This window comes from Canis aureus, chromosome 16, assembly GCF_053574225.1.
Source record: "Canis aureus isolate CA01 chromosome 16, VMU_Caureus_v.1.0, whole genome shotgun sequence".
Taxonomy (NCBI): Eukaryota; Metazoa; Chordata; class Mammalia; order Carnivora; family Canidae; genus Canis; species Canis aureus.
The window spans coordinates 7,471,123-7,493,225 of NC_135626.1; the positions used below are offsets into that span (position 1 = coordinate 7,471,123).

At 49.6% G+C, this 22,103-nt stretch overlaps 1 protein-coding gene and 1 long non-coding RNA gene across 9 annotated transcripts in view; one reads left to right on the forward strand and one right to left on the reverse strand.

Annotated features, from left to right (window-relative positions):
- The first annotated feature begins 356 nt into the window (after nt 1-356).
- The window catches only part of HMCN2 (hemicentin 2), a 147,134-nt gene continuing 125,387 nt past the window's right edge, over nt 357-22,103 (forward strand). For all 8 annotated transcript variants that reach the window (XM_077851058.1, XM_077851061.1, XM_077851064.1 and 5 more), the window contains exons 1-4: nt 357-600; nt 17,734-17,804; nt 18,894-19,052; nt 19,873-19,995. In XM_077851058.1, coding sequence (XP_077707184.1) covers nt 357-600; nt 17,734-17,804; nt 18,894-19,052; nt 19,873-19,995 — 597 coding nt within the window. The remainder of the gene's footprint in view (nt 601-17,733; nt 17,805-18,893; nt 19,053-19,872; nt 19,996-22,103) is intronic.
- On the reverse strand, nt 14,224-20,718 carry LOC144285676 (uncharacterized). The gene is made up of 2 exons (XR_013353920.1): nt 19,915-20,718; nt 14,224-14,510 (listed from the first exon to the last, which is right to left on the reverse strand). It is a non-coding gene; the product is annotated as an uncharacterized LOC144285676 (long non-coding RNA).

A 22,103-nucleotide genomic window follows, 5' to 3' on the forward strand; every position in this document is an offset into this window, starting at 1 on the left:
CCCCGCCGCCTTGGCCGCGGCCCCAGCTCCCTTCTGCCGGCCGCCCCGCGTCCTCCGCTAACCTCGGGTCCCGACTGGCGAACAGCGGGGCCGGGAAAGTTTGAGTCACGGCGGGGGGAGCGGAGGAGGCGGGCCGCGACCCCGGACGGGGTGGGCTCTAGGACCCGCCTCGGGCTCCCGGCAGGGGACCCGCCGCGAGCCCGCGTCCCGCAAGCCCCGGCCCGGCGGAGCGAGACGCCCGCAGCCGCGCGCGCTGGGAGGGCCGCCCGGGAGGGCCGCCGAGCCGGGGACCGTCGCGCTCGCAGCGACCCGCGCGCCTCCACCCCGCGGCCGCCGCCGGTCGCCCCGCTCGCGCGATGCCGCGTGCCCCGCTCCTGCCGCTGCTGCTGGCGGTGGCGGCGGCGGCGGTCGGCGAGCCCGGGCCGGAGCTGCCCCTTCCCACGGGGGACGCCACCCTGGCCATCGTCTTCGATGTCACCGGCTCCATGTGGGACGACCTGATGCAGGTGCTGGACGGAGCCTCGCGCATCCTGGAGAGCAGCCTGAGCCGCCGCAGCCAGGCCATCGTCAACTACGCGCTGGTGCCCTTCCACGACCCAGGTACCCCGACCCCCGGCGCCCTGGCGCGGGGCGCACCTGGAGGTCCGCCCCGGGCTTGCCCCGGGACCCGCTGCCAACCTGTGCGGCGCCTCGGGGGTGGCGGGAGGCCTCGCCAGTGATGGAGAGCCGTGTGGCCGCCACCTGGCTGTGTGTCGTAGGCAGGTGACCTCGCCTTCCTCATTTATGAAACCGGGGGAGAAACTGTCCCCAGCACTTACCGAGACAGACGTGCGACAGGCGCGTTCGTGCTCAGGGCCTGGCACGCGACGAGCCTTTGCAGGGCTTATTACTTTGGGTTGATTCTTAGAATTTGCCCCCAGCATGGGCTTTACAAAAGAAAGCTCTTTTCTAAAAAAGAGCCCCAGAGGGAAGGCAGACCCGCGCCTGCCTCGTTTTACCCCTGACCGGTTTTCCCTAGGAAAACAGCGGCTCCCCCAGGTCGCCCCCACCGGCCAGGTTCCTGCCCCTGCGCGCAGCACCTTGTCCCCTGCAGCCGCCTGGGTTCCAGCTCAATGTTAGGGGCAGGGCCTTGAAAAGGTCCCTGGGAGACCCCACTGTGGGCAGTTCAGGTGAACAGCTGCTTACCCCCCTGACCTTCTGAGGAGCGGGGCTGCCTTTTCTGCCAACGGTTTTTGATGAAAAACTTCAGACTTCCAGCAAAACCGGGGCAGGAGGGCAGTCCATTGAACACCTGTCTGGCTGCCACCCAGATCCCATGATTAATATTTTACTGTTTGCTGTATCACACATGTCTCTCCATCTAGCCACCTCTCAATCCAGAACCATAGCTTTATAAAGCCAAAAATAACATAAAAATGGCAGATTCCTTGTGGTATTGTACTACAAAGTGCCTCAGGCTGAGCAAATAACAATAACCCAAGGTTATATGAGATAGTAAGCCTTTTTTAGAAGAATGTGCCTTTATTAATCACAACAGCATTACAGATTTTTGCAAAATGTGCAACAGTGGGTGTGACTTAATCCTGTGCAGTCCTGGGGCTGGATTTGGAGATTCTTCTGCTTCCAGGAGTTCTGGATTCTGTAAGGCTCTGTCGCTGAAAGCCCCGAGGCTGGCGGGTATGGAAAAATATTTCTGGGAACAAAAGGATAGCTCCCACCTGGGGGTCGGGGACAACAAAAGTTGGGGGAGTTGTGAAGCGTGGGATGCAGGGTGTGTCCTGGGGTTTCAGCTCAGACACAGGTCACCTTCTATCTCCCTAGTGCTCTCTCTCCCTTTCTGGATCATTCTTGGGCTTCCAAAGATATCACGCTGAAAGAGCTGAGAGGTCATCCAATCCACCCTTTTCTCTTACGGATGGAGAAACTGAGGCTCAGGACATGGATGGGGCTTACCCAAAGCCACCTGCCAGGATGATGTAATTTCTGATTCATAACCCACATTTGTCTCCAAAATGCTTGGCTGCAGTTGCAGGGGAGGAGGATAGCAGCCTGCTGAAGCCAGACTCGGTGTCCCGGGGCCCAGGCTGCGGGTCCTGAGGGCTGTTCTCCCTGCCTCACCTCTAACTGTGGGCTCCCTGAAGCCCTTTTCTCATCCCCCCACCAGCCTTTCCTCCCTTCTCTGGACACCAAGCAGGTGTGCGCCTCTCTGACCTTCCCCAGTCCTCTTTGAGACAAAAATGCCAGCCTTCCTCCCCATTCCCCAAACCATCCTCCCTGCAGACACACCCAGGTCCAAGTGCAGAGGGGGACCTAAGCGTTTAGTGAGCCTGTTCTGTGTGCATAGCCTTTATTAGTCCCCCCTTTGTGAAGGGGGCAGGCTTCCCTGCAAGGAGCGAGCATCCTGCTGGGGACAGGCCAAGTGGAGAGCAGGAAGTGTTACAGGCTGGCTCAGGCACCAGCTCCTGACCATGGGTCGATGGGTGTTGGGCAAGGGAGGGTGCTGATGGAAGGCTCTTGGAGGAAGCAGCACTGGAGCAGGGATTGCACACGAATGAATGTTTATCAGCTTTTCACTGTTTGCCTGGCCGATGTTGGGTGCTGGCAATGCAGTGGGGGTATCCAGGTAGAGACTAGACTGTGGTTTAGGTTTGGCCGTCTTTTGAATTGGCCAGTGGCATTCCCTTTGGCAGAAGAGGAGCTCCAGAAACAGGGGTCTTAGCTGACTTTTGAGGCCCCCAGGGCTGCAGGCATAGAGGGCTTTCTAAAGGAAACCCCCATTCTGAACCCCGAGGACCAGTCCTTGCAGGGGGAATATTAGTGGCTCTGGGCTGGGAGTATTTGGAGAGAAACTAGGACGTGCCTCAGAAATATTCTTAAAGTTTTTATTTTTTATGATTTTATTTATTTATTCATGAGAGACACAGAAAGGCAGAGACAGCAGAGGGAGAAGCAGGCTCCCTGCAGGAAGCCTGATGAGGGGCTTGATCCCAGGACTCCGGGATCACACCCTGAGCCCTGAGCCGAAGACAGACGATCAACCGTTGAGCCACCCAGGCGTCCCCCTTAAAATTTTAAAAGATTTTATTTATTCATGAGACACACACATACACAGAGAGAAAAAGAGAGGCAGAGACACAGGTAGAGGGAGAAGCAGGCTCCATGCAGAGACTCGATCCCCGAACTCGATCCCGGGACTCCAGGATCACGCCCTGGGCCGAAGTCAGGCACTAAACTGCTGAGCCACCCAGGGATTTCCCCCCCACCCCCACCTTAACGTTTTTAAATGAAAAAAGTGGTTATGTTCCCAAACTAGAGAGCATTTTGTTAATGGTTTCATCTTGGCTGAAAAGTTAGCTCATTTTCAGTTTTTTTCATTGTTAAAATGTTGCCAAAAAAAAAAAAAAACAAAAAAACAAAACCCACTCCTGTGCAAATCTTTCAATCTCTGATTGCTTTTTCCATAGGGTTAAGTTTCGAGTGTGGAATTCCTAGGCCATTTTTAACACACTGAATGGGTGGGCAACTCTTCAATTTGTTTTCCAAAGTGTTTCAGGAGTGTAAGCTTCTACCAGCAGCTTTTGAGGGGCCCGTTTCAGAGCAGCCACCCCCAACACTGGGAATTAAGATAAAAACATTTTCTTTTTCCCTAATTCGAAAGATGAAAAATATTTTAATTTCTAGCGAGGTCCAGTGTATTTTCAAGCGTTCACTAGATTTTTTTGTGTGTGTGTGTGTGTGTGTGTGTGAATTTCTTCTTTTGCACATTCTCATCAGTGCCTCTACTTGTTTTCCCGTTGGGGTTTTAGTGATTTTCTTATCAGTTGGTATGTGCACTTTATATTGATGATATGAACTCTTTTTTGTTGTGTGATTAGTATTTTTCCTGATTGTTTGCCTTTTAGAATTGTTTGTGATTCCTAGTGGTCTGAAATTAATTAATTAATTTTCCTGGTGGTCTAAAATGTAAAATGTTTGTGGAGCAAAATCTGTTGACTTTTCCCCTTTGTAATTTCTTCTTCAACATGCTTAGAAAGTTTTTTTTAATTTCTTATCACAAAATCATGTTAGGTATATATTGTAGATTTTTTTCAGCAGTTCTCTTTTTTATATTTAAATCTTTAACATGGAATTTTTTTAAAAGCTGGTGTAAAAAATAATCTAACGTCATTCTTCCAGGATGGGATCGTTCGGGTATATTTTATCAAACAATCTTCCCCCTTTTTTTCATTTATTTGGAACTGCCTTTATCCCAAATTACTTTATCTATTAAGAATTTATCTGGGCTTTCCATTCTGTTTTGTTATATGGAAAATCTTGTGCCAAGAGCATATTATATTCATTATTTGGTTTTACAATATGTACTAATAAGGCAGATGCTTCCTCCTATTCTTATTTCTTTAAAATATTTTTTGGGGAAAAAAAAATAAAATAAAATATTTTTGGGGGGCACCTGGGTGGCTCGGTGGTTGAGCATCTGCCTTGGGCTCAGGGCATGATTCTGGGGTCCTGGGATCGAGTACCTCATTAGGCTTCCCACATGGATGCTGCTTCTCCCTCTGCCTGTGTCCCTGGCTCTCTCTTTGTGTCTCTCAAGAATAAATAAGTTATCTTAAAAAAAAACACACAAAAACATTTTTTCCCCCAGTGGTGCCTAGGTGACTCTGTTGGTTGAGCATCTGACTCTTAATCTCAGCTCAGGTCTTGATCTCCGGGTTGTGAGTTCAAGCCCCATGTTGGGCTCTCTGCTGGACATGGTGCCTACTTAAGATAAATAAAATTTTTTTTAAAAGGTGTTTTTTTTTAATCCCCTCTCCAGCTTTACTGAAAAGTAATTGACACATAATATTGGGTTAGTTTAAGGTGTGCCACATGTTGATCTGCTACATTTGTGTGTTGCAAAATGATTGCCACCATGGCATTAGCTAACACCTCCTTTGTGCCACTTAATTACCATTTCTTTTAGGTGATGAGAACATTTAATATCTACTCTTTGGTAATATTCAAATAAATGATACAGTATTAGCCATAATTACCAACTTTTACATTGGATCTCTAGAATTCATTTACCTTCTAACTGAAAGTTTCTGTCCCACTTCTCCCACCCTCTAGTGCCTGGTAACCACCACTCTACTCTCTGTTTCTGAGTTTGGCTTTTTTAGATCCCACATCTAAGTGAAATCATACAGTATTTTTCTTTCTCTGTCTGACTTATTTCACTTACCATAATGCCCTAAGTGTCCATCCATGCTATTGCAACTGGCAGGATTTCCTTTTCATGACTGGATAATATTCCGACATTCCATAATATTCCCGTCCATGCATATATGTACTGCATCTTTTTTATCCATTCATTAGTTGGTAGTCAAAACAAATTTTAAAGGCTCCTGGTTGGCCCAGTTGGTGGAGCATGGGACTCTTGATCTTGGGGTTGTGAGTTTGAGCCCCACATTGGGTATAGAGATTACTTAAAAAATAAAAAAATCTTAAAAATTACTTTAATAAACTTTTAATTTTAGCACAGTTTTATTTTAGATTTACAGATTTATTGCAAAGATTGTACAGAGGTTTCCATATGCCTGACACCTAGTTTTCCCTGTGATTGACATGTTGCATTGCTATAGTACATTTATCACAATTAACCAACTGATATTGATGTGTTATTATTAACTAATGTCCATTCTTCATTCAGATTTCCTCAGTTATTCCTTAATGTCCTGTTCCTGAGTGCATCCAGGATCCCACATTATATCCAGCTGCCGTGTCCCCGTAGGCTCCTTTGGTTGTGACCATTTCTCAGACTTTGTTTTTGATGACCTTGACAGTTTGGATGAGAATCACTCAGACGTTTTGTCCCTCGGTCGTGATTTGTCTGGCGTTTTTCTCTAGTTAGACCAGGTGATGGGAAGAAGACCAGGAGCAGTGCCATTCTCATTATGTTCTGTCAAGGGTACATACCATCAATATGACCTGTCACTGTTGATGTTGACCTTGATCCCATGGCTGAGGTTGTCAGTTGTCTCCACTGTGAAGTTCCTCTTCTCTTTCTCCCTTTCTGTACCGTCCTCTTTGAAAGAAAGTCACTGTGCGCAGCCCATGCTTCAGAAGTGGGACACTGTGCCCCACCTTACCAAGGTTGGAGAATCGGCACGAATTATTTGGAATTTTTCTGCATTGGAGAGTTGCCTCTTCTTCCCCATGTATTCAATCATCTCTATATCTCAGTATGGACTCATGGATATTTATCCTGTCCTCTGGGTTATAACTCAATACTACTTTATTTTGTCGCTTAGTTCTTCCAACTTTGGTCATTGGAAGCTCTGTTGACATCAGTGTGCCTTTGGCATGCCTCCATTGTGTGTGTGTGTTTTATTTATTTATTTTAAGGATTTAATTAATTAATTAATTAGAGAGAGAATGCATGAGCAGGGGGAGGGGCAGAGGGAGAAGCAGACACCCCGCTGAGCAGGGAGCCAGACACAGGTCCTGTATCCTAGGACCTTGAAATCATGACCTGAGCCAAAGGCAGACACTAAACCAACTGAGCCATCCAGGCACCCCCGATTAAGTATTTTAAAGCACTGTCTCACTTCCCGGCACTACAAGATGTTCACGACTCATATTTTCTGCCTCAGTCCTAGCTCTAGCAATTTTATCCAAGCAGCCCTGGCTCCTTCTATTGAAAAATGGTCCTAGATAGTAGGATCTGAGTGTTAGGTTTACTGGGATGTCACTGCTTCTAGACCTTTGGCTGACAGAGCAATGAGGGGATGCTGCATGGGAAACTTGTGTATATACCTATATCTATAAGTATTTCTGTAGAACCATCTGTGTCTATAGTAAGCTGGATGGGATTTCATACAGATGTCTCCAACTCTGGTTTTATTACCGTATAGATCACTCCATAGATCATTCCCCTTGCTTATCTATAACCTCCCATCCAACAGTAACAGACCTGGCTCCCACCACCCACCATGTGTTTACTTAGTGGTTCAGGCACAGTATACAGAGAAGTGGCTTCAGCGTCGTTAACTTGTACCCCACGGGAAACAATTTTATTACCTAGAGTCAGTTCTGCCTTTAGTCTTACAGACTGTTTTATTTGCAGAGTGACTTAGGCCAGTGCCTTATTCATCTTCTTTAGCTTCAGAATATTCTTGAATACTTATTCTTTCAGATGACAAACAGAAAACTTAGTCAACTTCCAAACAAACAAACAAACAAACAAAAACCGTATTGTGATTTTGCTCAGAATTGTGTGAAATCTTGATTCGGGGGAAAATTGTCACAAAAAAAATTTAGTTGTTTCCATCGAGGATGCACGCCTCTTCATTTGTTCACATATTTATTTCCTTTCATAAAGATTTATAGTTTTTTTCCTTATAGGTTCCACCCATTTCTTTTAAAGATCATTTCTAAGTATTTTGTTTTTTGTTGCTATTTTGACTAAGAAATTTTTTCCATTACATTTTTTGCAAATGAGTATTCTTGGTATGTTGGAAAGCAGTTCATTTTCATATATTTATTCTGTTTCCAGCGTTTTTACTGAAATTGTTTTTTTATTTTAACTACTTCTGATTTTTTTGGGTAACGGCTTGAGTTTCCTAAGTTGGCAACCATAGCCTGTCCAAATTATAATTTTACCTTACTTTTCCAATCATATATTTCACTTGTTTGAAATATCTCATGGTCTTTATCAGCCAGAACTTTCAGAACAATGATAAATACACAAAGAACAGCTGTGGTCACTCTTGCCTTGCTTCTCATTATTTGCCGCTGTGTGATGTTGGCTCTCCGTTTGAGGTTTTCTTCAACAAGTGAACGAAGATGATGCTTTCACTCCTAGTTTACTAAGGGTAAAAAACAAACAAACAACACCCCAATACAAAACAAAACAAAACAAAAAACAACAACAAAAAAACCCTCAAATAGGGATGGGTGCTGAATTTTAGCCATTGGATTTCTGGTTTTGTTAAGATATTTGTAAGCTCTTCCTCCTGTTGACCTATTGATGGGATTCCTTCATTTTTAACTATTTCCACATTCCTCATATAAGCTCTGATCAGTCATGGATGATTTTTCATATACAGCTGGATCCCATTTGCCAGTGTTTCATTTGGGGAATTTTGCATTTTGTTTCTGCATGTCAGATCAGTAAATGACATTCTTTCTCTGTGCCCTTTGTCAAGTTTTGGCATCAGGACTTGGTTAACTCTTTTAGTTAACACCTCAAATTATTAAGTTTTCTCCCCAAATTGCAAAAGTTTTCTTTTGAAGTTTATTTAGATTTTTAGTGATCTCTCCACCCAATGTGAGGATTGAACTCAGTGACCCTGAGACCAAGAGCCTCATGCTCCATTGACTAAGCCAGCCAGGCCCCAAATTGTAATATACAATGCCCCCAAAATTAATATACACTGGTAAAATATTCTAATAATACTATTCTCAAAGGATGCAAACACTTTTCATGATTTTGCATCCTTCCAGACCATGTGTGTGCAGTTCACTCCTATACGTATGTGCACTTAATTTTTTATTACATAAAAAATAGAATTATGTGACACATACATTTTTTGCAACTTACTTTTCTTCCCTACACGATATATCAGGTATCTTTCCATGTTGGGAAATATCAATCCACCTCAATGTTTTTAATGACTACATAAGATGTGACAGAAGGAATCTTCATTGATCTTAATCCTATCTTGAATTGCCAGCCATTCCCATATTGCAGAAAATAGATCGCTTTCAGTTTCTTGACCACAAACCCATACACATTTGCAAACGTATCTGAATGATAGAGTCCCAGAAATGCAATTACTTTGTTAAAGCATATGCACATTTTAAATTTTGCTAGATATCCCTAAACTGTCCTCCAAAAATGCTGTGCTATCCTGCCTTCCTACCAACAGAGTTTGAGACTGCATTTTCCCCACATCACACCTTGCTGACCTCTGAGGACATCATTATCCCCTTTCTTGCTAATTTGATAGGTGCTAAATGATGTCCCATTTTAATTTGCATATGTTTGGTTGTTAGTGAGTTTGAGCATCTTCTCTGGGTCGCCAGGTACACTGCCAGCTTTCCTCAGGGAACAGGGGTGTTACTTGGTCTGGGATGAGGATGCAGGCAGGCAGGGCTGACATGTTCATTCACAGCATGGCCTGTGAGTGGGGGCGGCTGGGCCTCTGGCTGCAGACTGTGTGTGTACTGTCACCCCAGAGCGACATTGCTATTACCCAGCCACTCATCATGAGATAGATCTGAGTGGTTCTTGCTCCAGGGGGGAGAGTCCAGCCCTTTGGCCTGGCCCCTATGCTTGGAGGTTGGGGGTTCTGAGCTGCCTGAGAGGTGTAAGTTGGATAAGACACATCCTTGTCATTGATGGTGCCTCATCCAAGGGCAGTGTTCCTGCCTGAGGTTTCCAGGCATGAGTCTATGCAGGGCAAGGGTGTGAAGAGAAAGAGGTTGGGGATACCTTTGAGAGGAAGAGTGCCAAGGTAAGGATGCAGGGGGTCTGATGGCAGGGGTCTGCCTGAAGGGGCTGGGATGGGCTGGATGCATCAGTCTGGTCCCCAGGGATCCCAGACAGACCCATTATTCACTCACTCCATAGGTGATTCTCAAAGGATGACCACAGGCCAGACAGGGTGCCAGCTGGCCCTGGAACCTTCAGTCAAGCCTGGCCCACAGCAAAGGGCCAAGTTCATTAGCCACAGTGTGGTCCCTGGTACAGAGAGGCCCTGGTTGCCCTGAGAGGTGGGGATATAGGAGTGACATTCGAGTTGAGGTAGAGAGGAACTGGCAGGGGTGGGGGTGAGGGAGAGCCTGGACAGATTGGGGAAGAGCACTCCAAGCTGAGGGAACAGCAGAAATCATGGCTCTGAGGCTACCAAGAGTGTGGATGTGAACATCTTGAAGACGGCAGGGCCTGGCTGATGTGGACACGCAGGGCAGAGCCCGAATCCATTGGGTGTTCAGGGCAAGGGGCCCTCCTGAGGAGACCCTCGGAAGCGTCGGGTTCTGGACTCCTGGACACAAAGGAGGAGGTGGAGAAAGGTTCTGGGACCCTTTTGGCTCTTTGGACAGAGCCTCTTGCCCCACTATTTCCTGCCCCAATGTGTCGGTCCTTCGTGGGTGTTTTCAAGGGAATCACATTCACCCAGGCCTGGGCTCAGGAACTGTTGGAACTCTAGCAGGCTAGACTCCAGCCCCTGCCTTGGAAATGGGAAGCCTGTGTCCCAGAGAGTGGATGCAGTTTGCCCACGATTGGGGCAGACTGGGGGACCCGGCCTGGGGGCACTGCGACTGGAGGGGGGGGTAGGTGCAAATCCAGAACTGGCCCCAGGATCAAGCCCTGCTTTCAAGGAGGAGGGGGGAAAGGCAGGCCTGGGAAGGGTCCATGGCATGAGGTCTTTCTGAGGCTGGGCCTCTAGTGCCCGGCTGTGGCCCTGACCGACTCCCCCAGAGCACAGGATTCTGGGCCAGGGGCTGGAGCATCACCTGGGGGGAGGGGTTGGGTGCGATCCTGTGCATGATCCTCCCAGTCCCAGAGGCTCCACACCCTCCTCTTGTCGAATGGAAAACAATCTGCCTGAAGAGAGATTGTTCCAGACCAGCCTTCTGGGGCTCAGATGCTCCAGGGCGGCACAAGTGGAGCCAAGGTCATGGGTTTAATGATTTTTGCAGCCGGCCGGCAGGCCCTGCTCACAAGGACTGCATGCCACATCTGCCCAGCTGTTTGGCAAGTGCCCATCTTCAGTCTCTCCCCCCCTTCAGAGCCTCTCCCCCCCTCCAGGAACAAGAGTGAGAGACTAGGGGAACACGAGAGCAAGTTCTGAGTATCTGCAGCTTGGCAATGGTCATGATCTTGAATGTGGGGCTGATGGATCAGCTCTGAAGCCCGCCTGTATTGTGTCCACATTGTAAGACCCTGGACAGGTCACTTCACCTCCCTGGGCCTCAAATTCTCATCTATGAAATGGGGATAATGAACAGTAGGCTCCTCTGGGGGCTGTATTTTCCTCAGTGAACATGTGGCAAGTGCACAGAATAGCACCTGGTGCTTACTAAGTATTAAAACAGTTAATAATATTAAAGATATTAAAATATATCACCATAGTCACCGTTATTTTTGGAGGCAGCATAGCCAGTGGCAAAGGGTACAGGCTTTGGAGGCAAACAAGTGGATTTGACATTGTTGTAGGTTGAATAGTGCCCTCCCGAAATTTGTGTCCTTCCTAGAACCTCAGAACATGACTGTATTTGGAAACAGGATCCTTGAAGATGTAGGTAAGTAGCGTGAAGTCATATGGGAGTAGGGTGGGCCCTTCATCTAATATGATTGGTGTCCTCATAGGAAGGAGGGATGCAGAGCCAGCAGAGGGAGAAAGCTCCATGACAATGGAGGCAGACCTGAAGTGCTAACGTGTTACAAATCAAGGAATGCCAAGGGTTGCTGGTATTTGCCTTCAGAGAGAGCATGGCCCTGCTGACACCCCGATTGTGGACTGCTAGCCTCAAGAACTATGGGAAGGGAAATTTCTGTTGTATAAAGCCACCACATTTGTGGTATTTTATTATAGTGGCCCCAGGAAACCGGTACAGACATTAACTGCCACTTACTAGCTGCTTGACCTTCACTACGGGCATTGTCTCCTTTCTAAGTCTTGGTATGCTCATTTGTAGCAGGGAGATAGTAATAGAAGTGAGCTCAAGCCTGTAAAATAGTAAGTGCTCAAGGCATAGAAACTACTGTGACTGTCACCACCACCACCACCATCACCACCACCATCAACATCACCACCATCATCATCATGCTAGGAAGGGCAGATGCTAAGATGTACAGGGATCAAAACTTTTTGTCCAAGCCCAGCCCTGCCCGGACCCAGTGAAAATAGATTAGGAGCGTCTCACATGACCCCTTTCAGTAGGTAAACTCGAATAGGGATGTGTCAGTGCCCTACCCTCTCTGCCCTGTCCTGGTGCCTCACTCTGTCCTGCTGGAAGATGAGTCTTGAAATGTTTGTCCTGCTGACAGCACCCTGTTCTGGTGGGGTTTCAGGATTGGTGAGTGATGGTGTCCAGCGGGTCCCAGGAATGACAGAGGAAGGGAGCTGTGGGCCAGTGTTAATTAATGACAGGAAGGCATCTGTCTCTGGTTTGCTGCCCACAGCTGTGGATGGGTGGGTGGCTGGAAGAACAGGTGGCAAGGAGATCTCCATACCCCCAACCCCTTCTTTGCATCCTGGAGGCCAGTCCTGCCCTGTAATGATGGGACTGTTCATTAGTAACACTCTATGCCTGGAAGTGGCTTAGGGATTATCCAGCAAAAGGAAGAAATCCCAGATTGCTCTCTGTGTGTGTAAGTGTGTACTCTCAGAAGTTGAGGCAGGCAATTAAAAAGCCCTCGCCCCAGTGTTTGCTGGGGCCCTGCCCTCTGTCTTGAGAGCAGTCACAGACACTCTGGTCCATCTGGCTAGCCCTTCCTCCGTATGGCCAAATCCTCTGTGTGCCCCAAAGAATCACATCAGTTCCTGCTTCACTTCTTATCTGTTTCTCTGGGAGATGGGTGGCAGCGTGTTGTAGTGGGAGGGCCTGGGGACCGGGTGGGCTTGGCATCCGGTGCATGTTTGCTGAGTGTTGACTGTATGCCTGGTGGTGTTCTGGGACAAATCATAAAGATAAATGAAACTTTGTCCTGACCTGGAGCTGCTCAGACAATATGGAATTCAAATGTATTTATTCAACCACTCATTTGAACCGCATTTATTGAGCACTTACCATGCGCCAGGCACTGAACTTGGCCAGAGGCTTGCCGTGATGAACAGGAGAAGGGGTCACCATCTGTGCGATGTATCAAGGCGACTCTTGCCCCAGATCTTCCCAGTTGACTTCGAAGGACTCCCTTCTCCTCTCTGGGCTTCAGTTTCTCCATCTTAAAAAAGGTGGGGTCTTTGGATCTCTCTAACCTCCACTTTGTTATGTTTGGCACAGAGGTTTGTAGTCAAATTGGTTTTTCCCAAGCCCATTCTTACCAGACACAGGATGATGGGATCTGTGGGAGGCAGAATAAATGCCCCCCCCCAAAGGTGTGCATGTCCTAATCCAGGGAACCTGTACATCTGTTACTTGACATGGCAAAAGGGGCTTCACATGTGTGGTAAGTGGAGGATCTTGAGATGGAGAGATTATCCTGGGTTATCTGGGTGGGTTCATTAATCACAAGTCTCCTTGTAAGAGAGGAAGGGGGCAGAGTCGGAGAAGGAGATGTGGCTGAGAAGCAGAGGGTAGTGAGAGAGAGACTGGAAGATTTTCTGCTGTAGGCTTTGTAGATGGAAGAGGGCCACGATCCAAGGAGTGCAGACGGCCTCTAAAAGCTGGAAAAATAAAGGAAGCAAATTTTCCTTTAGAGCCTCCAGAAGGGGCGCAGCCCTGCTGATACCTTGATTTTAGGACTTCTGACCTCCAGAAATGATGGGTGTTGTTTTAAGATGCTGAGTTTGTAGTAATTTATTAAAGCAACAATAGGAAACTAATACAGAGGCCAAAATCCTTTCCAGGGCTTTCCAGCTCAGAGGATCTCCCTGGCTCCTGAAATTTTCCAAGTCTCTGTGTTAGCCATACAGTCCCTGGCCCTCAGCATGTGCTGGCTGAGTGCTTGGGACATAAGGAGGTTGGATGAGGATGTCACTGAGCATTGCTGAGGGGTGTGGGGGAATCAGGATGGGCGATTTCCCAGAAGAATCTTCCTCTCTCCCAGAGTTTAGACTCTCCTGGAACAACCTTGGCAGCAAAAGGCTAGACCTTAGATGGTGAGTCTGGTATCCTTGCCACCTTCTACCACGGGGCTGCCCACTTTGGGTTTCTCACTCCAACAAAATTGTTGAAAGAAAGAAGAAGAAAGAAAGAAAGAAAGAAAGAAAGAAAGAAAGAAAGAAAGAAAGAAAGAAAGAAAGAAAGAAAGAAAGAAAGAAAGAAAGAAAAGAAAGAAGGAAGGAAGGAAGGAAGGAAGGAAGGAAGGAAGGAAGGAAGGAAGGAAGGAAGGAAAGAAAAGAACTAAAAGGAAAGGAAAACAGAAGGAATTGGCATAGGTGACCAACTTTTTATCTTACCAGGTAGAACCGTGAACAGAATCAACTCCTCCGAACAATTCTTGTCCCTCCACGAATGAGAGCCACCCTGAATCCCCCAGAGAGGAAGACCATAGGTCGTAGCAGCAAAGGCCACCCTTCCAACTGCCGCTTTATTTGTGATAACTCAGGTCACCAACTTTATTGTTCTGACGTTGCCACAAACGGGAGAGCATGTGGTCAGCCGAGCCCTGGTCCAGCACCGGGAACCGAGGGGTGGCTGATGTCACAGGCCATGGTGGGGGAGGGCGGGGGCCAGCCGGAGTCAGAGCTGGGCCCCCCCGGGCTGCAGCAGTCGGTGTCCGCTCTCCACGTGAGCGGAACTGGGCGCAGGCCGGCTTCTCCAGCGTTGGCAGGTAGACAGATGCGTGGTTGGCCCTCCTGGAGAAGGGAGGACAGTTAGGAGGTTACCGGACTGGCTTCCAGACTCTTTACAAATATCCTTGCTTTTGACCTAGTAATTGTGCTCATGAGAGAGTGCGTGCCAAGGAACCAACTGAACTGGTGCTTGAATGCCATGGGTCCGGAGGTGCCCTTGGTAACACTGCTCATTGTAAAAACTGGGAAAAAAGCGATATGAGACCGGCACGTCCACTCTTAGTCATTTATACAAAGGAAATTCTTTGTAGCCATTAAAAATGATTTTGAAACTGAGCATTTGGCCTTCTGGAAAGTTGCTCAAAATATGTCGTTTGGTGAAAACAATCAGGTTAAAAATAGTACGTTATTTATACTTCAAGAGAAATTCTGCGTAAAGTAGGATGCATGCGTGGAAGAGGCAGGTTTACAAATCCGCACGCACGTTTTGGAGGCTATGTGTAAAAATCAGGATGACTGTCTCTGGATGGTAGAACTCCCTTCTCTTTCTGTGTGTCAGGAATTTCTATGTAAAATTCACAGGGAATCATTCTCGAGAGCTCGGTATCTGGCGTTACACGGACCTAGGCTCATCCCAGCCCTGCCATTTACTGGCTGTGTGTCTTTGGGCGAGTTACTTAACCTCTCTGGGCTTCCATAGTCTCCTCTCGAAAATGTAGATAAACTGAGACCTACCAGGTGCCAGGGAGGATTCACTGAGCGAATGCTCAGGAAGCCTCTCGGCACACAGGCCTGCACGTAGTAGATGCTGCTTAGTAAATGTCAGCATCATTAGTGTCCTTTTATTTTTAACCACGAACATGTATTATCGTGTAATAAAGAAAGAACCACTGTTGAGTAAAAAACATCTCAAGTATTGCTTTTCTGGAGTTTGAGGAACTCACGCTGGAGCAAGACTATCTTGCCCTGTGCCTCTTGTGAGACGTCACGCTGGAGCTCGGGCAGCTGCAAGCTGTGGGGGCAGGGCCCCCTCCTGTTTTCTGACCCTTTGCTGTGTCCCTTCTTGTTCTCACAGTGATGCTTCTCAGTCAGGAGAGATGGTGGTGTCATATGCCTCGTTTTACAGATGGGGAAACTGAGCCTAGGGACAGTGAAGTAAGGTCTTAGGGGTCCTGTGGCTGAAGGATGGAGTCAGGATTCCAATCAGATCTGTCAGCAAAGGCTGAGGGTTTGCCTGAATCAATTATTACTGAGTTCAGAAAGTGGGAGGCCAGGAGGCAGTGGGGAGGCTTGGTAGAGGCTGGAGCAGCTGAGGGAGGGTGTTGGGCATGATGAATAAATTCAGAACACAGAGACAGGGGCCCCGCAGGGGATGACTGATCCTAAAGTGTTGAGCAGAAGAGCTAGTGTCCATACTTTGCTTGAGAGTGTGGATGAACACCAGATAATTCCATGGGCTTCCTTCCCTAAGAAGGACCAAGTCAGTGGACTAGTCGATGAGTATGGGAATTTCTTTTTTCAGATTTATAAAATTTATTTCTTCATGAGAGACACAGAATGAGAGAGAGGCAGAGACACAGGCAGAGGGGGAAGCAGGCTCCATGCAGGAAGCCCGACTCGGAACTCGATCCCAGGACCCTGGGATCCTGACTTGAGCCAAAGGCAGACGCTCAACAGCTGAGCCACCCGGGCGCCCAGAGTATGGGAATTTTTTCAGGGTGACTAGAATTTAGAATTCTTGAACCAAAAATAGCCCATTATTAGAGTTCACAAAGGACGCAGATGAAATAGTTTCCTAAGAAATTTGATGTCCATGAACCTTGTAAAGCCCCCATCATGCACACATGTCCACATAGCGATTTGGGATTCTAGCCATGTTTTCAGTGTGCTGTTAGCCTTGTCTTATGTTAGCTGTGGCTTCCAATGAACAGCTATTAAAAACATCTTTTTACTGGGGGACATATCAAATATATACAAAGTAAGCAAGTAGTGTAATGAGTCCCCCACATACCCATCACCAAATATCAAAACTGTTCTGCCATCCTTGTTCATCTATACCTCTTCCCACCGTCTATCCTCCACCCCACACCCCGTGACGATTGTTTCCTATGGTTCTGGTTTTAGGAGGTGGAATTTTCATACATTGAAACACACACATTTTTGCTTTGCACTTTGGGGAAACCATGTACCCGATACATCTGTGGAACCCACTCTCCTATCGCAAAATATAGAACATTTCCACCTTCCCCGACAGTCTCTTTGCATGTCCCTATCCCCCAGACAGCCTCTGTTCTGATTTTTTCCACCTTAGGTTAATCCTGCCTGTTCCAGAACTTCTGGAAACGGAACCATATAACTGGGCCTGGCTTCTTTCATGTGGCGTTATGTCTGTGAGGTTCGTCCATGTGGTTGCCTGTATTGGTAGCTTGTTCTGTTTCCGTGCTGAGTAGTATTTGATTATCTGAAGAGACCACAGTTTGTTTATCTGATCATTGGTTGATGGACATCTGGATGGCTTCCAGTTCTGGGCTATTATGAATACAACTGCCCTGAACATTTGAGTGCAAGCCTTGGTGTGGACATGTGTTTTCATTTCTCTTGGGTAAATACCTAGGAGTGAAATGACTGGATCGTATGGGATATGCACGCTGAGTGTTTTAGAAAGTTCTATTTGTCTTCCGATGTGGTCGAACCATTTTGCATTCCCACCAGCCGTGGACAGAAGTTCTGGTTGCCCTGCTGTCTTCACCTGCATTTGGTGTAGTCCACCTTTGCAACTGAACTCTGCTCTTTGTCAATGAGCTAAAATATGGATAAAGTTTCTGGAAGACTTTATTCGCATTGATCAGCCTCGTTGGTGTTGGACCGTTTCTCTATCTCTTTGTCTTTCCAGAATTCCTTTCCCGCTGATGGTGGGGGTGGGTGGGTGGTGGGTAGTGGGGAGGTTCCTAGGACAACCACGTTCAGGAAAGATTGGGAACAGTGATGTTGAGGAGGAACTAGGGGTTTGCTCTGTCTCACCTTTGTGCTGTCCTGGAGCTCTGGGCCTGGCTTGGAGCAGGGCAGGGCAGGGGGATGAGTGGCCTGACTTCTCTTCCAGGTCAGATTCCAGAAGACCTGGAAACTGCTCCCTTACTGCTCCCCTTTTGGTGGTGGGGGTCTCTGGGGCCCAAGCTTCACCCTCCTTGCCCTCTGGTAGCACATCTTGTAACTGCTGCGCCACTCCGTGGAGGTGATACATCTGGGAATACAAGCCCACCTGAGCCTCTCTCTCTTTTCCCTACAGATATTGGCCCAGTGACCCTCACGGCAGATCCAGCGGTGTTTCAGAGAGAGCTGAGAGAACTGTATGTGCAGGTGGGCCGCTCCGCCCCTGGCTGCTCCTTTCCCAGCCCAAGCCTGAGGCCAAGGGTCTCTGGCCCACCCCCGGGGGGCCAGATGGAGGCTTCCCACAACTGCCATGACCTGTTTCCCAACGCTGCCTGTGGCCTGCACCCTGGCTTGGAGATCCTGAAGATTCTGTACTTTACTTCTGGGGGTCCCTTCCTTTTTTTAGTGCCGTAGGGGACTACCTACGGGAGTGCCCGTGCCCTGCACATAGTAGGTGCTTATTATTTAGTGAATAGTTGAAGCATTGGAAGGAGGAGGTATGTTGTGGTTAAAGGAGGGTGTGAGAGGTCTCAGTCCAGACCCCTGAAACCAAAATGACTGGGTCAGAAGCCCCATGGCCACCTGGGCTTCTTTCCTGCACTGAACACCTGGGTTCAGCATCTCTCCCACCCTGACCAAGCAGCAGCTCCCTGAAGGCAGGGACCCACGTATCTGTCTAGTTCAGTGCCAGGTCCCCCAGGGCTCAGAAGCGGGCCCTGCACACAGAGGAGACAGGAAGTGCTTGTGGGCTGGATGAGTGAACCCAGGAGAGAAGCATTACTGAAAAGTCGTGCCAACCCTGTTGCTGGCCCCAGGTGGGCAAAGCTGCCCACGGAGTAGAGGTCCTGTCCGTGGTCGAGGAGGCTGGGAGTGTGTGCTGCTTTGGGATTCATTCCAGGGCAACCTGCAGAGAGGATTTCGGGATGCGGCTTTGAATGCTTTCCCCTGCCCAACGCCCACCTCTCCTCCTGGCTCCTCTTGCATCCTCTGTCCTCCCAGCCTTGGCTAACATGTGGCTTCTTTGGGGCATCTGTTGGATATCCTGGGACTCCCGTCCCTCTTCCCCAACTTGTATCACTCATCACAGTGGTAATTAAATAATTGTGTTGTGCGTATTAGTGCTTATAGCAGGCCCCATGGGAGGGACCATGCCACTCTTGCAGGGGTGAGTAAACGGCTGGTGCTACGGGTCTAAAGCAAGAGCTCCCTCCTCCCTGTGGGTGTGAGAGGTGTCCCTGGGTGGGCCCCACCTGGAGGAGGCAGGCGGCAGCCCCTGACACCCACCCCATCCTGCAGGGGGGCGGTGACTGTCCCGAGATGAGTGTGGGGGCCATCAGGGCTGCCGTGGAGGTGGCCAACCCCGGCTCCTTCATCTACGTCTTCTCGGATGCCCGTGCCAAGGACTACCACAAGAAGGAGGAGCTTCTGCGGCTTCTGCAGCTTAAACAGTCACAGGTGAGTGGCTGGCTAGGGGAGCTGGAGCGTGGGGGCGCCCAGGGGTGCCGAGGAAGCGGGGGGGCCCCCAGTGCAGGCAGCCCAAGCCCCCACCTGCCAAACGGCTGCTTCTCCTCGAGGCCGAGCTGGTCTGCTGAAGTCCAAGTGTGTTCTCATGTTCTGGGCCCCCCGCCCGCTGGGGCTGCTGCTGCCTGGCGAGGCTCGTTCTTGATAAAGACCACACCACCCGCTCCCCTCGCACCCTGTCAGAGTCTGTGCAATCCATTTTCCTCCTGGCGTCGCCTCCGCTCCCATCTCTGCGGTGCTTGGCACCCTTTTTCCCGCCCTTTATCCCAGTTCCCTCGGGGGCTGGACTCCCTGCCAGGGCTTTGGCTTCTGGCTTTCACAGCCAGGGGTGTGGGAGGGATGTGCACAGGGAAGGGGAGAAGGACCCCCCAACCATGTGATCTCCTTGGGTGAAGCTCTCAGGAGCTGGGACAGCTTCCCTGTTCTCCCGTCTAGAACAAACTGCCTTCTCCAAGGTTCTTCTAATTCTGTGCCTCCACCCCCCCACCCCATGGGGTTGCTCGGAGGGGAGCCATTCCGTTCCCTTCTGTGTTGTAGATTTAGTACCGGCTCTGTGCTACACCCTTGACCTGAGTTAGCCCTGATCTCCAGGGGTGGGCACTCTTATCATTCCCATTTGACAGGTGCATCACCTGAGCCCAGAGAGAGGCAAGGGCTCGCCCCTGGTCCCTCCTCCCTTGTCCCAGCCCTGCCACACACCCCTGAAACAGGCGGTCAGGGAAGCCCCGAGCCAGGCTTCGTGTCGCTCTTCCAGGTGGTCTTTGTGCTGACGGGGGACTGTGGTGACCGCACTCACCCTGGCTACCTGGCTTACGAGGAGATCGCTGCCACCAGCTCTGGGCAGGTGTTCCACCTGGACAAGCAGCAGGTGACCGAGGTGAGCCTCCCCTGGCCATTCTGCCTCCCTGGCATCTGTGCCTGGTGGTCGGATAGCTGCCATTGGCAAGCAGTGCCGTGTCCTCACCCTGCGGCCAGCGCTGCGAGCGCTGTGCTCAGGGCTGTGTGACATCATCTCGCCAAGCCCTTCAACCTGTGGCCCACCCCAAAGGCAGGTGCTACAGGCTTGCCAATTTTGCAGGTGAAGAGGCTGGAGCTGGAAGGAGTACCCTGGGTCCCACAGATGGTCCAGGCTGGTAGGATGGACCTAGCAAAGTTTGTCACAAATGGGAGTAGGGGGTGGGCTTCTCCCCTGAGTCAGGGAGCCTGGGATGGGTAGAGGAGTGGGTGGGGGGCGGGGGGGTGTCAGGTTCAGGCTGTGTCACTAGGCCAGAAGATCCTGCTGGGGGCACTTAGCAGGCAGGGGCTTGCTTGGGCCTGGGTCAAGTGATCTGGGTTGTCAAGATCTGGGTTCATTCAGCCTGGTGCTGACCAGGTTGTCTGCGTCTTCATCTTATTCTTGGACTGGGGGCCAGGTCTTCCTCCCCTGCAGGTCCTGTTGGCCGCTCAGGGCTTACCCTCCTTCCCTCTCCCCGCACATCCGCTCCCTCTCGGGAGCCAGAGGGATCCTTCTATCAACACGCTGGTAAATGTTCACAACCACCTCCCTGGAAAGAACAAGAATGTCCATTTCCATGGTGTAAATCCTCCCACCCTGGCTGATTTCAAGCTGCCATTGTGAAGTCACTGAGCAGAGTTGGGAAGTGATGCTCACAGTTGGGTTTTTTTGAGCCTCTGTGAGCCATCTTTCATATCCCACTGGGTCTTTCTAGAGCAAATCTGACCAACAGATCTCTCCCAGGAGAGGTCCAGAGCCTTATCTGACCCCTGCCTCCCAGACCCCATGGCCTGTGTTCTCCCTGTTGCTCACTGCTGCCACTTCACTGGCCTTCAGTGTCCCATGTCTTTCTACCCCAGGGCCTTTGCTCATGCAACTTGTTTTACCCTCATTTTCCCAGTCTTAGCTGAAATGCTCTCTCCTTGGGAGACATTCCTTGATTTCCCATCAAGATGAAGTCTTCTTTAATACCCCCTCCCAGCTCCCTGCCCTGCTTTACATAACTGCAATTTTATAACTGCACCATTACTGAATGCCGCTAGGCTGGGAGCAACCTGAGAGCCAGGCCCTTATTATGGGTCCTGTTTCCTGCTGTATCCCCAGAACCTCATGCGGCCACCAGCATGGAGCAGGTGCTCAGTAAATAGCTGATAAATGGACAGATGTGGGCTCCCTTGCGCCTAAGACCCTGGGAAGAGGAACCAAGAGAGGCCACATCTGAGAGCCGAACCCTGGCTCCAGCCAGCCCTGCTGTAGCCTCCAGGAGAGAGTTTGATTTTGTGTTGTATATTTATGCACTGAAGAAAATGGTCTCCAGGGCCGTGTTTAGATTAGCGTGCCTTAACTCCCCATTGACAAATGGCGTTTATGGTTCTCTGAGACACATTAGACTTTATTTTTTTGGCATGTCAGCCTACTCTGGCTCTGGGCCACCCAAGTGAGTGTGGGACGCATTTCAGAGTGGAGCGATGGCCCTGGTCCTTGTTCTGGGGGAGACCTATTTGGGCAGGAGCTGGGTCTGTGTCGGGGACAAATCAGACATCAGGACAGCTGGGCAGGTTATTGGAGGACGGTTTGCCCAAGTGTGGGGCTGGGCTCCCCCCCCCCCCCCACTGGTTCTCTCTCTTGAGGCAGGAAAGTGGAGTGAATCCACTGGCTCCTGGCCGTGGTGCCCAGCCTTCTGCTATGGGAGCCTGACCTGGCAATATGTGTTGGACTCAATGGGACCTCCGGTGGCCAGGATTGGCTGCCTCTGGGTAAGGGCCTGGATCCTTCTCCTTCCTGGACACAGAGCTGTGTCATTCCAGATGTTCCCAGACATTCAGCAAGCCTGAGAAAGTGGCCGGGGCCCTCGGGGCTGTGGTCATCCCCACCCCCCTCCCCACCCCCCAGGAGAAGGAATAGTGCCTTTGCCCAAGCCAGGGGGCTCCAGCTGAGAAAATGACTCCTTAGAAGTTGCCAAAGTCCCCAAACCGTGCACGTGTAGTTAA